Source organism: Solanum pennellii, chromosome 3 (assembly GCF_001406875.1).
Source record: "Solanum pennellii chromosome 3, SPENNV200".
Taxonomy (NCBI): Eukaryota; Viridiplantae; Streptophyta; class Magnoliopsida; order Solanales; family Solanaceae; genus Solanum; species Solanum pennellii.
Genome location: NC_028639.1, coordinates 2,489,215 through 2,504,572, shown reverse-complemented (window position 1 = coordinate 2,504,572; position 15,358 = coordinate 2,489,215). Strand labels below are relative to the sequence as shown.

Below are 15,358 nucleotides of genomic sequence, written 5' to 3'. Positions count from 1 at the left end.
TTTGCTTTAGTTAATTTGTCTTTATTTTTTTTATTAGTTTGTCTTAAAAAGAACGTTTTTTTTCTTTTCATTTTTTAGGTTTTCCATATGATGTTTGTTCTCCATATTGAAGTTCGATTAAATTTAGATTCTCGTTGAGAAGTTTCACATTGAAGGGTAAAATGCTTCCTAACAAAGGTAACTCCTTATCCAAATGAGCTCAAATCTGAAACCTTTTAATTAAAAATAAATGAGTACTTATCACTTTATCATAATCTTTTTTGATATCTTTTTTTTAATTTTTCACCTGATATCCGTAGAAGTCTTTAATTTTAATTTTTAATATGACATATTTAAAATAACAAGATTAAAAGAAAGTTTCAATATTTTTTAATTTTTAATTTGACATTTAAAAAGGGTTCGAATCGCAAGATCACGTGCTGTAACAAAAACAAGGACACGTCAGACAAAAAAAACGACGTCGATTTAATCCAATTTTGTTGGCAAAAATCTCAAAACGCTATAGTGCTTTTAGATAAAAGACTAAAGTTTTATTTATTTCTTCCCTAAAACCCAACAGTACCGTAACAACGCTATAGTCCTGCTTCGATATTCACGAGGCAAGGCCCCTCCCCCGCTCTCTCTCTCTCTTTGTCATCTCCGCCAACCATAGCGGCGATTTCTTCAAAGTCCCAACACTCTCAGCTTTCGGTTTTTATTACTCTCTCGCTCATCATTTCCTCACACATTTTTCTCGCTCTATAATTCTCTGTTCATTTTCCAGAAAATGGCTCAAGTGGTGGCTACTCGTTCGATTCAATCTTCATTCTCCAGCCCTAGCCATGGATCTCTGCAGAGTCAAGTTGAGAAGCTTAAGCCTCCTAGCTTTGCCTCAAAAGTGCTAGGAAGGAATGAACGGAGAAATATGTGTAGAGCTATTCGTGTTAATATGCCGCAGATCATTGCCAGGAGATCTACGCGGGCCGAGCCTCAAGTTCTCCCTGTTTCTCCTGAAGATGTTCCAAAGGTCCTTCACTTTTTTGTTTCCTGCAAATTATTTATTTTGTTTTTATCATTTCAGAGTCCTGCTATGCTTCTGTACATCTAGAAATGTAAGTTGTAGCCAATCTCAACTCTATTTGGAAATTGCCACTTCATAAGTAAGCATTTTTTTGAGCTATATGAACTTCAAAATGTTACTGTTTGTTTTAGTTTGTTGGTATGGTTTTGAGTTTTGACCTGGCATGGATTTTAAAAACGTATGAAAATTTTTGAATCTTGTGCTCATAAACAAAAGTTATGTAGAATGTAAGAAAATGTCTTTTAGTCTTAAACATGACATGTGGAAACTAAAAATTAAGGAGTTGCCGAAAAAGGAGGGAGACATTATTTTTGAAAAGGAATAAAAAGGATATTAAGACAAATAAATTGAAATGAAGGAGTATTATAAATTCACATCTATGGATTTTTTTGACTCTATAGACAAATGAAGGCTTATTGATAGTAGTTGTTAATGTTACAGAGTGAGGAGCAAGAGCAGTATCTTCAGGCAATTCAGCAACTTGGTGACACTTCAGTGGGCATGTGGTCTAAACCTACTGTAAGACGTAAGACCAAGATAGTATGCACAATCGGTCCCTCTACAAACACAAGAGAAATGATATGGAAACTGGCTGAAGCTGGAATGAATGTTGCCCGGATGAATATGTCTCATGGAGACCATGCATCCCACCAGAAAGTCATTGATTTGGTTAAGGAGTATAATGCACAGTCTAAGGACAATGTCATCGCCATCATGCTTGACACAAAGGTAAAATTTTCTTCATTTTTACGTGGGCACTAGTTTTGTGGTAGCAAAGAGGAAATTGTTTTTTATAAAGTGAACAGTTCTCCACCAGATTTTATTCTAATATCATGTAGCCAAAGTGTTGATCTATGACCAGAAAAGAGGTATTTGTTCAAAATTGAATTGACTTTATTCCTATTAAACAACTCGGGGATTTGTGTGAATGACAGTTACTACACTGGTTAGAAAATCTAGATTGATTGAAACTTTGAAGCTAGGTTGGAATGGGAAATTTGTTAAAATGAGAATTAGTTTATTTTTTTATTGAACTATTTTGTGTATTATGTTTCTTCTGCAGAGCTGTTTAATGACAGTTACTGCTGTGTAGCTTTTTTCACCAGTTGGGGTTCATGATTCATTTTGAATTTTTTTTCATGGACCCAACCATGTCTGTGTACCAACCCTATAAACTGAATCAATAAGCATAAATCAGCTTTGTTGGGTACACTGTATTTAGGTACTCTTTTTTCTTTGATGTTTTTGCGTTGTTCCTGTCACATGAAATTCTACAAACCAGTTTACTTTTCCTGCGTTAAATGTTTAAAATCAAACTATCATTTCTGAAGCTAACCACATCAACAACTATGACGGGATATAAAGGGCCCCAATAGACTTCAGTCTGAGAAGAAATGTTTCACATCTCTGCTTATCTCGTGCATAAAAAGGAAACAACAGTGAAGACTGCAGTTAGGATCAATTGAATCATTAACAAAAATGACATCTCTGCTAAAACTCACCTTAGATGAATATGCCAATATGCACTGGGAGAAAAAGATAGAAGCATCCTTCCTACATGTATCAAGGGTCATTTACAGGAGCCATGTTTAATTAAAGAGGGGCCAGCTATCCAGTTTAACCCTGCATTCAACTCTAGAGCTTCATGAAGAAGTGATAATGGTTTAGTAAAAGTAGTTGAAAACTGCATAAGAATGAGAAGGGCAAAAATATTGCCTCATAGTTTTACAACATTCACACGCATGCACTATATATGTTGCCTGTTGATTGGTTTAGGCTCTCATTTTTACCTTACATTAAGAACCAAATCAAACTATGTATTATCTGTTTTCATTTTTAAAACTTAAAACCAAATTATACCGCATCAAACTACTTATTTTTGTTAGTTTATTCATTCTTTGGTCCTATTTGGTTTTCTAGTTTATTTTGAGCACTTTTTTTGTATTCATCCCTTTCAACTGAGGACTAGGAAGAAAGCAAACATTGTCCCCTTCAACTTATATACAACTTCAGATAATTACTATGTCACTGTTAATTAATTGCTTGATCATTGCATATTAGTGAAATTGCTCTCATGTAATATGTATCATCAAAGATAACTTTCACCTCTCATTATCACCTGATTACTATTTAGCTAGATGTTATCTTTCTTTCTGGTCAGTTGTCATTTTGTAGCCTCTTATTGCTTTCAAGTTGGGACTTGAAGAAATATTGTTTCCTTTCAGGCTTCAACTCATATACAACTTCAGATAATTCCAGTATCACTGTTAATCAATTGTTTGTTCATATCTTATTTGTGAAATTGCTCCATCAATGATAACTTCCTCCTCTCATTATCACCTGATAATTATTTAGCTAGATGTGATCTTATTTTTTGTCAAGTTTAACTTTTAGCCTCTTATTGCTTTGTTGTTTTGGTGCTAACAGGGTCCTGAGGTTAGAAGTGGTGACTTGCCCCAGCCAATCATGTTGAAACCTGGACAGGAATTCACTTTCACAATTCAGAGAGGGGTTGGCACAGCCGACTGTGTCAGTGTCAACTATGATGACTTTGTAAATGATGTTGAAGTAGGAGACATGCTTCTCGTTGATGGTACGTTAAGTGGTTTCTTTTCTGTCCTTAAACTAGTTTTGTCTGATAACATCTTATGTCGCTTTGTCATTGGAAGGCATTAAAGTTTGACTTCTTGAACTTCTTGGTTTTGACTCAGCATGAAAAATTGTACACCTATCAGTAGGGAAAAAGTTTCCTGCATGTTATGTTGTTGCCATTTCATTCTTATTCTCAACCACTTGGATTGCGATATCTTAACCTTGTACATCTCCATGAATCAGAGGGGTGCAGGGCGTGAGTGACACAAATTGTGTTTCATAAGACTACAAACATGAACTAAATAGTAAAATCAAAGCCTCTCTATAATCAAATACTAGTTCTGGAAACGTGCCTTGCACGTTTGACCCTGTTACTATTATAATTTATATAGGCCCAACTCTTGTTGATATAAAATTGTTCAACATTGTCTGAAGTACTCCTATATGTGTTTTTGTGCATATAAAATAAACTCTTTTTAGTGTTTACTTTCTGCCTAGAACTTAAATATCAACAATTTTTTTTGGGGGAATAATGAGCAACTTGTAAGGCTAGAACAATATTTTTACCAATTAGAATTATCACTCAAAAATTCTAAGCCCCAAGGCTTAAGTTTCTTGGGACATAAATACTCCAACTATCATTAAAATAAAAAGATGAATGAAGGGCACAAACAATAAGAAACATAGTGACCAATAAAAAAATATTACATGAGAACTATTAGATACAACAATCATGAAAGACATCACAAACATAAATATAGGAAACAACTCCTGAAAACCGTATAACTCAAACTCACAGACACTATCTTGTTCAGCAGCATGTCATAGATAAAATGTAAAATTCATAAGATATTGTAGGAAAAGAAACCAACAAATATTATGAAGGAAAAACGACCATGTGATAAATATTTTATTTGTTGCATTTTCATTTACATGTCTACTTACATAATAAAAATAGATCAATAAAAATGTATTACAAATTACAAAAAAAAAATTCAAGTATAAATAAACAGCAACCAATAAGTAAACTTATGAGATACATGAATGGATGAATCAAAAGGAATAGCACCTAGGATTTTAAGTGTTCCGTCTTACAATAAATTCATACCAAAACTGATAACACTAGAAAAATTTGATAAGGTAACCTGGGTTTCTATGCTAATTCATCTTAGAGAGATCAACTCATTGATGTGATCCTCACTATTCCTGAATTGCGACCATCATTGTTACCCTTCAAACTTGGTGTTTGCAAAGGAGGCTAGTGACCTCCTTGAAGTGTGGACCAACATTATCAATCTCTCTGGGAACATCCTCTAAGCATATAGTGCCGTACTGGCTTCAACAATGTCATTGCTAGTAACCTTTCTTATAAATCATATACTTGACGCTCTATAGATTTGGGTAGCCATAATGTAACATAAAGGTTCACCTTTTGTAGAATCTCAACAATTCTTTATTTTTTTCTTTACAAAGACACCACTGAAGATCTTTTGCAACCGCAAAGAGTATAAAACCTTGCTTGTTTACACCAGAAACAAAAAAATTTGATACAGTTCAATTTGATCTTCTGAAGATCACAACTTTTGCTCTCAAAATCTATAGCATTTCTCTGTCTCCAGACTGTCCACCAGATACAGGCTGGGACAATCTTCCATCTATCTTTGTCTGAAGCTCCCCCACCTACCTCTTCCCAACTGTAGAGAAGGTGGGTGATTCTGTTAGGCATAGTCCAAACAACACCCCCTGAGACTGATAAAAATCCTCCAAAGTTGGGTTGTTATCCTGCAGTGTAAAAATAGATGGCCAACTGTCTCAACCTCCGCTCCACACAAATAGCATCTTGAGCACATAGAGAACTTCCTTCTTGAGATTTTCTTGTGTCAGGACTGCTTCTCTTGCAAGTAACCAAGTAAAACATGCCACCTTGAAAGGGGTTTTTGTTTTCTAGATCTGTTTCCATGGCCAATTTGATGGTTGTTGGCCACCTTTGTTCAAAAACTTGTATGTTGAGTTCACCTTATACATGCCTTTGCTGTCTTTGCTCCACCATAATCTATCAACCTCATTCTTTGTCCCTTTGAACTCTGCCAGAGCTCACAAAACCAGAAAAAAGAGAGTCAGCCATCTCATTTTCACTAAAAACCAGAAGAAAGAGAGGCATCTTTCTCGCCTAGTAGTAGTCCAGATTTTTTTCTTCTGCTGTTGCTCTTAAAAAGATTTGCACTATTTTAGCTGATTCCTTTTGTTGTCCGATGTAGGGGAATGCTTTTTCTTGTATCTTGTGCTCATGAGACATGTCCTAATTGACTTGGAACTATTAGACATTTATCATTCTGGATCTTTGGATGGCCTGTCTGCGCTGATATTTAATATTCAGCTGCTAGTGTCATGGCTCATCTCCCTCTTGCACATGCAATAGGCATCTTGTATAAGTGTCTGTACTAACATGCTCAAAAACATTAAATTATTGAGAGACCTAAATACTACAAGTTAGACACCACATTTTGAGCTTTATTGGTGGGTGATAGTACTTTGAAGGGAAGATAAGATACCATATAACAGTCATGCATAAAGTAATACTTTGTTGTTCTGCTTGTGTGTATTTTTCTTGGTAGATATACCCGATACTTTTGCAGAGTTTAGCTAAATGTAATATCTTTTTCCTGCTATAGGTGGCATGATGTCTTTACAGGTGAAATCCAAGACAGAAGAATCTGTGAAGTGTGAAGTTATTGATGGAGGGGAGCTTAAGTCGAGGAGACATCTAAATGTTCGAGGCAAAAGTGCCACACTTCCCTCTATTACTGGTCAGACTACTTCCTTTTTCCCCCCTATAAATTCAGGTCTTATCTGCATTTGAAAGTATGAGACAGTCACTCTGTCAGAAGAATGCTTGCCTTGCTGATACAGTAATCCACATTGTGCAACAGAAAAGGACTGGGATGATATCAAGTTTGGAGTAGACAATAACATTGACTTTTATGCTGTTTCCTTCGTCAAAGATGCAGCAGTGGTTCATGAGCTGAAGAATTATTTGAAGAGTAATTCCACTGGGTCCATTTCCTTTTAGTGAGCACTGAAAGTGCTAATGAGTGCTTATCTTTTTTGTTTCAACACTTTTTGACTAGCCATTTTCTTTTTTGTATGACAGGTTGTGGTGCAGATATTCATGTTATTGTGAAAATTGAGAGTGCAGACTCCATCCCAAATTTGCATTCAATAATTACTGCATCAGATGGGGTATTTCTCTAGGCCTTTATTTTTCTGGTTCAGCCTCTCTAGCTCTACGAGGTAGGGTGGTCTGCGTACACTCTACCCTTCCCATTCCACACTTGTGGGACTACACTGAGTATGTTGTTGTATTGTTTAGGAAAGATTCAGTGTCTGGCAGATCAAATATATTGCTGGTAGTATTTTTCTTTCTTCTTGATTGCTGAATTGGCATACACTGTTTAAACAACATTTGGAAATTACAGATTGTACTTGAACAGTTATGAGCTTATTCTTCCTTTTTTCTCTATTAAAGACTAGAGGATTTTAAGAGTTAAAGCTCACAAGATCAATCAATCAACTACCCCCAATCCCAAACCAGTTGGGGTCGGCTATATCTTCTATATCTATTCCTCTCAAATCAGGCTCTATGCGAAGGGTACTTCAGTGTCATACTTATGCTAGATGTTTACCCGTAGCAACACTCATCCCACCTATGTTTGGCTCACAGCCACAAGAGATTATATTGAAATCTGTTTTACCATTTCCTAGACTTTAGTGGAGTTCCTACTTATGTGGAAACCTTTATCACTTTTTGTGGACTTACTACTTGCATGTTTGTCCTGGATCATAGCTTGAGTCTTCTATCTTTTTCCTTGTTAGACATCTAATAACCCAAATTAATGGTTTTTAACTGTTTTACTCAGGCGATGGTTGCAAGAGGAGATCTTGGAGCAGAGCTGCCTATCGAGGAGGTTCCTTTGTTGCAGGTAAAGGTCGACAATACTGTAGTTGTAGATTTTACTGCAAGGATGCAAAACTGGATGCAATTTCTTACCATTTCATAAGAGATCTTGACCATGTATTTTCTATTTCTTCTTTGATGGAAATATCTTAATATGCAGGAAGAAATCATCAATATTTGCCGAAGTATGGGAAAAGCTGTCATCGTTGCCACCAACATGCTGGAAAGCATGATTGTCCATCCCACCCCAACTCGAGCAGAAGTATCAGATATTGCGATTGCTGTTAGAGAGGGTGCTGATGCTGTTATGCTTTCTGGAGAAACAGCTCACGGAAAGTAAGTTACTACTCGAGGCACTTTTAGTATGCTCTCTTTAAACTTGGGACCTTACACAGAATTTGGGTTTGTGCTGAAGTGTGTACGGTGTAGTAAGTTTTCCTGCAGTACCCACTCCCATGTCACTCCTGTTCGACACGAGTAATTCATGCGAATGAGAGATCCATGTAAAATAGCTTAGGGTCGCTCTTTGGGAGATCTTGGTTTTGGAACCAATTAACTATGTCTAGGTTCTCCATGAGTGATAAGTGTTTCTGCTGGTATCCTATTTTATAATTCTATTAGCTTTGGGGCACCAAAGTTCAGAAGTTAAGATTTTTTTACAATAAATTGTCTTATAACCTATCCGCATTTCTCACAATTTGGATTCATTTGGTTACAGGTTTCCCTTGAAAGCTGTCAAAGTTATGCATACCGTGTCACTACGAACTGAGGCTACTATTGTTGGTGGTGAAACCCCTGCAAATCTAGGCCAAGCCTTCAAGGTTTTTAGTTTCATCTGTAGATTACATATTACCTCATCTTTTTCTTGAAATATATTGTCTGAAGGAGCTAATACTTGCCAAAACTTTTTATGTTTTGCAGAACCATATGAGCGAGATGTTCGCTTTCCATGCAACCATGATGTCCAACACTCTTGGAACCTCAATTGTTGTCTTCACTAGAACTGGTTTCATGGCAATCTTATTGAGCCATTATCGTCCTTCTGGCACTATATTTGCTTTTACAAATGAGTGAGTATTTACTCTATGGTCTAACTTTGATGTCAATGTTTGCAGTCGAAATTCTTCAGCTGAACTGGTTTCATTAATACCATTACAGTGAGCCAGCCATTTATTGTCCTTCTGGCACTGTATTACTTTTTTTGCAGTTGAATTATGAACACACCACACACACTATTGGTTAGACCTTGATATCAGTAATTGATATGTAGAAGATGAACGTGTTAAATGCATTCTAAAGACACCTAAGGAAACGTAGATAGTGTTCTCTTGATGGTAAAAAGTTCCTTTTCTGTAAAGAACTTGAGATTACTTAGTTACTGCCTTTGGGTATGTTTATGTCTTGAGGTAAATCTTAGAAGAACGCTAGAATGATTTCTACCAAATGGGTGAATTTTAATCATTTGTTTATGTTTGGGCTTGCAGTAAGAAAATTCAACAGAGACTGGCTTCGTACCAAGGCGTATGCCCAATACATATGGAGTTCTTAGATTGCGCAGAGGAGACTTTCACTAGTGCATTGTCCTTATTGCAGGTGAGATTCACCTTCATCATATCATTTACAGTTGTTGCTTAATAGACAGTATATGCATTGATGAATGCTGATAATGAATGCTTGAAAATGTTCCTTTCATGGTCATAGATGAACGAATGATTTGTCATGTGACATATAGCCTGCTATTATCTGCCCTTTATAGTTAAAAGTGAAATCTTGATATGATAATTCAGACAATCAATTCCATTAACTAGTTATACTCCTCTCTTCATCCATGATATTCTCCTAAATGTTCATGTTGCCAGAGTGTTATTACAATACAGTTGTGTTCCTCTTATAATCTTTACCCTTTATCAATCTACAGAAGCAAGGGATGGTAAAGGAAGGGGAGCAAGTAGCTCTTGTTCAGAGTGGCAGGCAGCCAATCTGGCGACTCCAATCCACTCACAATATCCAGGTCAGGAAAGTTTAGACAGATGAAAAACCTGGAACCAGCTTAAGATCCACTCCTTTGTAGTTGGGAGTTATTATTAGTGTTGGGCACTTGACGCTTCTGCCATCAAATAGGAATAGATCTCATTCGCCAGTGTTACCGAGAGTTTTTCTTGCAGGATTGCTAGGGTGTTATATTTATTGTTATTTGCTACGTGCTTCTGTATGTTTTGGCCTTAGACATCAAGTCAATGAAGCCGGCACTTGAATGTGTTGTTGTGTGAGAAGATTATGGAGTGAATCGTTGATCTTCCGGAAGAAATGTAATGAAGAAGAATCTAAGTTGAGTACTATATTTATTTTGTGATGTTTAAGATCAAAGTCTATTAGTAGGCTACGTGAATATTATAAATGTTTTAAGCTTAAAAGTTTAAAAATCTATCTTTTTAAAATTTTTATGTACAAATCAAACTACGACCTTAAAAGTAGAAAAGGGTGCTAAAAGTTTCCACCTAGTATATCAGTGTACCACAATTGCGTTAATGCTCAGGAAATTCTTTTTTAACGGCAGCACCTCCCAGCTTCTCTAATCTTTCATTGACTTGCATTGCTTCTTTAACTTCTACGGTTCTATTAGTTTCATAGTTTATTGACGTCTATGAAACAAAAATTTATTTATAAATCACACGCTTCGGTGAATTCTTACAAAAATACAATTATGAATCACACATTTCGGTGATACTTACAAAAATACATAATAGCCAGTAAGATTTAGCGGATAAATATTGATGATTCCTCCATTTCTCTCACAAAAAAACTAGCTGGTTTAAACGAGTTCTAGCAACACAAGGTTGCCCATATGCTTAACAAATCTAAATTGCAAAATATTAAATGACCCACCAATTAGAGTTTTACGAATTCGCTTATGCTTCTACCATAAATCACATTTGAATTAACATGTGATATTATTTTCTTAAGAAGTACATTTTCATCTACAATTCACCATACAAAATAATATTGCAAAAGATTTGATTTTTTATTTTCAAAATATTTATTGATAAAATTTTTATAAATAAAATACTATTAAAAATATTTTAAAAAATTAATAGCCCACGGGTTGGGCCTATGAGGCCAACAGATCAAATGGGGCGAGCTAAAAAGCCTCGTTCCTAAATGCACTAAAAAAATTAAAATCCAATCCCACTTATTTTAAGAATTGGATTGGGCTGGCCTCGCGGGCTAACCCCTATTGACAACTCTAGCATCATAAACAAAAAATAAAACAACAAAAAAGAAAAGAAAAAATAGGCTTTCTCCATGTTAAAAAATGACGGTCTGCCACATCATGGGGTACTAGAGTTCTTCAGTGGTCCTTGGTAACACCGTATCATTCCAAAGCGCGGGAAATAATTTCATATACCCGTTTGGCGCCATCAAAACCCTAACACTTACTCATCAGTTCGTAAAATAGATCCAAAAATTTCTTTCAGAATTACCATACAAGCTTCACCAAGATCTCATTTGATATCAGTTGTACCTGAATCCAGAGGAAAAATTACTTCAAACACTTCATAATCAATGGAAGGTTTGTCAATAATATGCGCGGGCCTTGGGATTATTGAGGAGGACGATGATGGAAATCGAATCGGCTATACCAAAGGAGATTACTGCCTAGGTTTGTTGTTACTAAAACAGTTAGAAATTGCCTTTAGTTCAAGCCAAATGGCTGTTTGTTCGTTCAATTCCTTTATTTTTTTTAAAAAAGTATTGGAATACAGTGGGCCGAGTAGAGTGATTTGATTGATTGATGAAAAGTTTTCATCTTTAAGCTAGTTTCTGTTTCTAGCTTCGTATTAGTTTCTGTTAGTGTAGGGGATGTTAAGTTTGTAACTGGATGTCAAATTTGAGCCGTCTCGATGGTTTTGTTTAATTTGTGTTTTAGTAATCCTGGTTCATTGGCAGATAATTTGAAGGATTTGTTGAGGTTCTTAAGGCGAGATGACCCTCAAACAAGAGAAGTTTTCAAACAAGTATGTAAATGGAATATTGTGGGCAAAGATTTGATTCCTATTATTGAATATTGTCAAGATGATCGAAATTTGCTGTTGAATGCAGGTATCCGTCTTATTTTGTCCATTTCCATTCATTTTATATCAGGAAACGTGAATTTTGTTGTTTTTATTAATTTTGTCTGCCTTTTGCTCTTCGTCTTATTGTACAGTAAAAGTTATGGTGTTTCTAACGATGCCTATTGAGCCTACATCAAATGACATACCGCAACAGATAGAGCTTCTCTGGGGAATAAAATCATCAATTACCTTTAGTGAAGCTGTGCCAGTGATAATGTCTCTCTTGGAAAGCCCATTGGAAAATTTGGCTTGGTAATTGCAATCATCTTATGACTTCATATTTTTGTTCGTATATCCTACCTTCTCTAGACTCCACTTGTTGGATTACATTGGATATGTTGTTGTACATACGCATGTCAAATTGGTAAATTGGATCATGTTTGGCTGCTAGAATGTGTTCCTTGTAGTGATGTAAAAATTTGGTCTGACCCATGTAGTATTAGGTATAGGACATTCATGTTTTAATTGCATTTAGAAATGGTTTTTGGAGATAGAAATTAAGAATATGTCTATTAAAAATTTCACTGTTATCTGCTTAGCAGGATTGCTTTTCTAAAACCTATGGATTTATTTCCATGAAGGCAAGTGACATAATGGTCAAATTGGCAAGTGCATTTGCCACAGAAGATTAGAGGTTATTGTTTGGATAGTTATCATACTCTAAAATTAACACATGCAACAAGCTAATCCAATCTTGTAACCCAGTCCTATTCTTTAGCTGAATCATTTTGAAGTAGTGACATATTTGTGTCATTCTCCACTTTACAAAATAGGCACTGCTTTACATGGATGCAGACTCAACTAGGGTATCAAATACGTGCATGCATCCATATGATAGATTTAACCTTTTTCAAGTTTGGAGCGCATTTGTAAAGATCCATGCCAAAACACCAATACTCATATTGCCTTTACCACATATTTTTATTAGGCTAACTTTGAAGAAATGCTATTTATATTTTCTTTCTGGAGTTTCATTAACGTTCTGTTATAGAGGCTATTTCTCACTCACAGTCACATATCATAGTCCTCTGTTGTCTTCTCTGTACTTGACTCTAAGAATGTTAAGCTTACATAAGATAGACTACTGCGTCATCATGGATTCATACAACTTATTTTCGGTACAAACTTATCTCACCATGTCAACAGTGAGGCTTTCACAGAAGATGATTGGAAAATGGTGCAGCTGGTGCTTACTTTATTTCGTAATGTTTTGGCTATCCAAGACATATCAACCCAGCAGAAATCTGGTGGTTCTATGATAGAATTTGTATTTCTCAGAGACAGGTTTCTGGAGCTCTTGTTTAAAGAGAACATAATGGAAGTCATCTTAGTTCTTTCACAACAAGTTGGTGGCTCTTGTAGCTATCTTCGTCATGATAATTTGCTCTTGTTGGAGACGTTCTATTATATATTTATGGGTCAGCTTCCAGAGTTGATTGCTAAAGCACATTTCAAGGATCCAAAGGTTAGTCTTTTTGCAATATCGTGGCCACAAATTGAGTCCACTTTTTTCTAGTGTTTTCTCTTTTTGTTTTGTTTCCTTCTTTTTCTCCTTTTTGTCATTTCTGGATGAAATTATAATTTTGATTAGAGAAAACACTAGGACACTGGGCTGATCTTGTTATGAACAGAATGCTATATGCAAGCTGGGATAGGTTAGCAAGTTTGGTTGGCAACACTTAATTTCCTTGGTAAAAATTGAATGAGAAGAGAGATGCATTTTTCTTTCTGCAAACATGCCACATATACCAGGTGCACCTTTTAATGCTGGTTAAAACAATTCATTGACCACTGGTTGTGTTTGACATCCAATAAAACTGGTAGGTACATTTAAAGATAGAGATATTTTTCAATTTAGTACTCAGAGAAGATAAAACGGAGCACTCACTTAAGACTTTTTTGTACATAAATCTTAATATCTTATTGAAGTATTAGGAGAATGGTTTGATAGATAAAGATGTTACATATAGAATCAGAGTAGGATGGTTGAAATGGGAAAGTTCTGCTGGAGTGATATGCTATAAGGGGAAACCTTTCAAAAATCTAGTTCTTCAAAATGTTAGTTACTTTTTAAATTGAGATCGATTGATGCTTTGAATCAAAGAGTGACCAGGAATATCCAGGCATATCCCCCATTTGACCAAAATAACTATATCATCAATTCAAAGGAGAGAAATGAGTTAAAAAACAAGTTCTATAAATGGTTCTTTGGTTGACATGTTATGTATCAAAATGGATATCAAGGGAATGTGAATGTGAAGATATGTGATCATACAATTTAGACTAGATCAGAAATATTCACTTTCGGCAGAAAGTGCAAGTAGCACATATAGTGGATTAAATGAGAAAAGGTTGCTTAAGATAGTCTTGTCTTGTTCTATGTCAACCTCTAGACACACTATATATGTGTGAAATCACAGTGATAAAATGTGTTAAAACAGGATGGTTGTTATAACGTAGAAGGATTGTCTTAAAAGACCTACAATCTCTAGGAATTCATGCAGACTCCGTACAAATTAGTGTACAATGGAAAAAAGTGATCCTATAAATGATACTAATTTTTTTTTGGTGAAGTAATTAAATTATATTAGAAGTCTTTGTCTTGTTAGAGATTTCTATTTTACTAGAAAATGCGGAGAACCTAAAATGCCAGAGAATCCAAATATTGGATTGCTATGGGTCTAAATAGAGCTACATGCTCCTTTTTTAAAAAAAATTTATGTGTCTTTCTTTTTAAGTCCTTTTCTGAAAGATTTCTCTTTCTATATTTAGGATTTTAATTCCAACATCCTATTTACCCTTAATGATACATCATTATAAGAATGAGATGTCCATCTTTAAGACCACAAGACTCAAAATGTAGATTTGGTTAATTCACACCTTCAGTTCAGACCAGAAAATTCAAAAGTCTAACTTATACTCGAAATGTAGATTCAGGGTGGCCCAGTGGTTTGAGCTTGAGACTTTCATGTTGGAGGTCTCAAGTTCGAAACCCCTTGCTAGCGAAAACAAGTAGTTTGCCTTCTGGGTCGGGCTCCTGGTGCGGGTTACCTCTTCTATGTTGTTTGCGAGTTATTGCATAGGAGTGGAGTTTTTTACCCTGCGTACCCAAAGGGGTTTTCCTTGTCATAAAAAAATAAATAAAACATATATTCTTAAATTTCGTGCCGAATCAAACTAGGACGCATCAAATTAAACGGAATTAATTAGTCAGAATCATGTAGCCAAGACTGACTAGGTTGGGATTTGGGCTTGGTGTACCAATAGAAGATGAAAAATCTCTTAATGTATTGTCACTTTTATTCAAGTTTTAAACAGAATTGCCCCTGTGCATGAGTAAGGTGAAGAGACCCCGGCTCAATAACTTTTTAGGAGAATAAGGAATTATTGCTTTGCCTTGTGAGTTTTATGCTCATTGGCCTGTCTTTTCCTTTAATCATGAGGACTAAAAAGCTTTTGTGCATCCCAAAGATCAGCCGTGCAGTAAGAAAATTCCTCCTTTGTTAGCAATTGTCTTGTGAAGTTTTTGAGGAAGGCATCATCAAGTAGAGCAAATATGTTTTTCTGCATGCATTTGTGACACTTTCTGGGTTACACTAGTTTATATGGTGAAGAAGCTTTTTCAAGCCCCCCCCC

The 15,358-nt window shown here is 35.6% G+C and overlaps 2 protein-coding genes across 2 annotated transcripts in view; both read left to right on the top strand.

The window, feature by feature from the left end:
* The first annotated feature begins 540 nt into the window (after positions 1-540).
* Positions 541-9,988, top strand: LOC107014535 (plastidial pyruvate kinase 2). Its single transcript, XM_015214470.2, has 12 exons — positions 541-1,006; positions 1,502-1,789; positions 3,488-3,653; positions 6,325-6,459; positions 6,583-6,693; positions 6,804-6,892; positions 7,570-7,632; positions 7,768-7,943; positions 8,326-8,428; positions 8,529-8,677; positions 9,092-9,200; positions 9,526-9,988. The coding sequence occupies exons 1-12, from the start codon at positions 767-769 to the stop codon at positions 9,631-9,633; spliced, it is 1,737 nt and encodes a 578-aa protein (XP_015069956.1). The 5' UTR covers positions 541-766; the 3' UTR covers positions 9,634-9,988.
* Positions 9,989-11,002: 1,014 nt separating this feature from the next.
* The window catches only part of LOC107012189 (protein timeless homolog), a 16,242-nt gene continuing 11,886 nt past the window's right edge, over positions 11,003-15,358 (top strand). The window contains exons 1-4 of the mRNA XM_015211957.2: positions 11,003-11,268; positions 11,556-11,708; positions 11,815-11,974; positions 12,869-13,187. Of these exons, the coding sequence (XP_015067443.1) occupies positions 11,172-11,268; positions 11,556-11,708; positions 11,815-11,974; positions 12,869-13,187 (729 nt within the window). The 5' untranslated portion in view covers positions 11,003-11,171. The remainder of the gene's footprint in view (positions 11,269-11,555; positions 11,709-11,814; positions 11,975-12,868; positions 13,188-15,358) is intronic.

Excerpts from the sequence above, each read along its gene's own strand:
- LOC107014535 (XM_015214470.2), top strand. The coding sequence starts at position 767 with ATGGCTCAAGTGGTGGCTACTCGTTCGATTCAATCTTCATTCTCCAGC. Across the intron at positions 6,460-6,582 it reads CACACTTCCCTCTATTACTG|AAAAGGACTGGGATGATATC; the intron begins GTCAGACTACTT and ends ATTGTGCAACAG. Across the intron at positions 9,201-9,525 it reads GTGCATTGTCCTTATTGCAG|AAGCAAGGGATGGTAAAGGA; the intron begins GTGAGATTCACC and ends ATCAATCTACAG.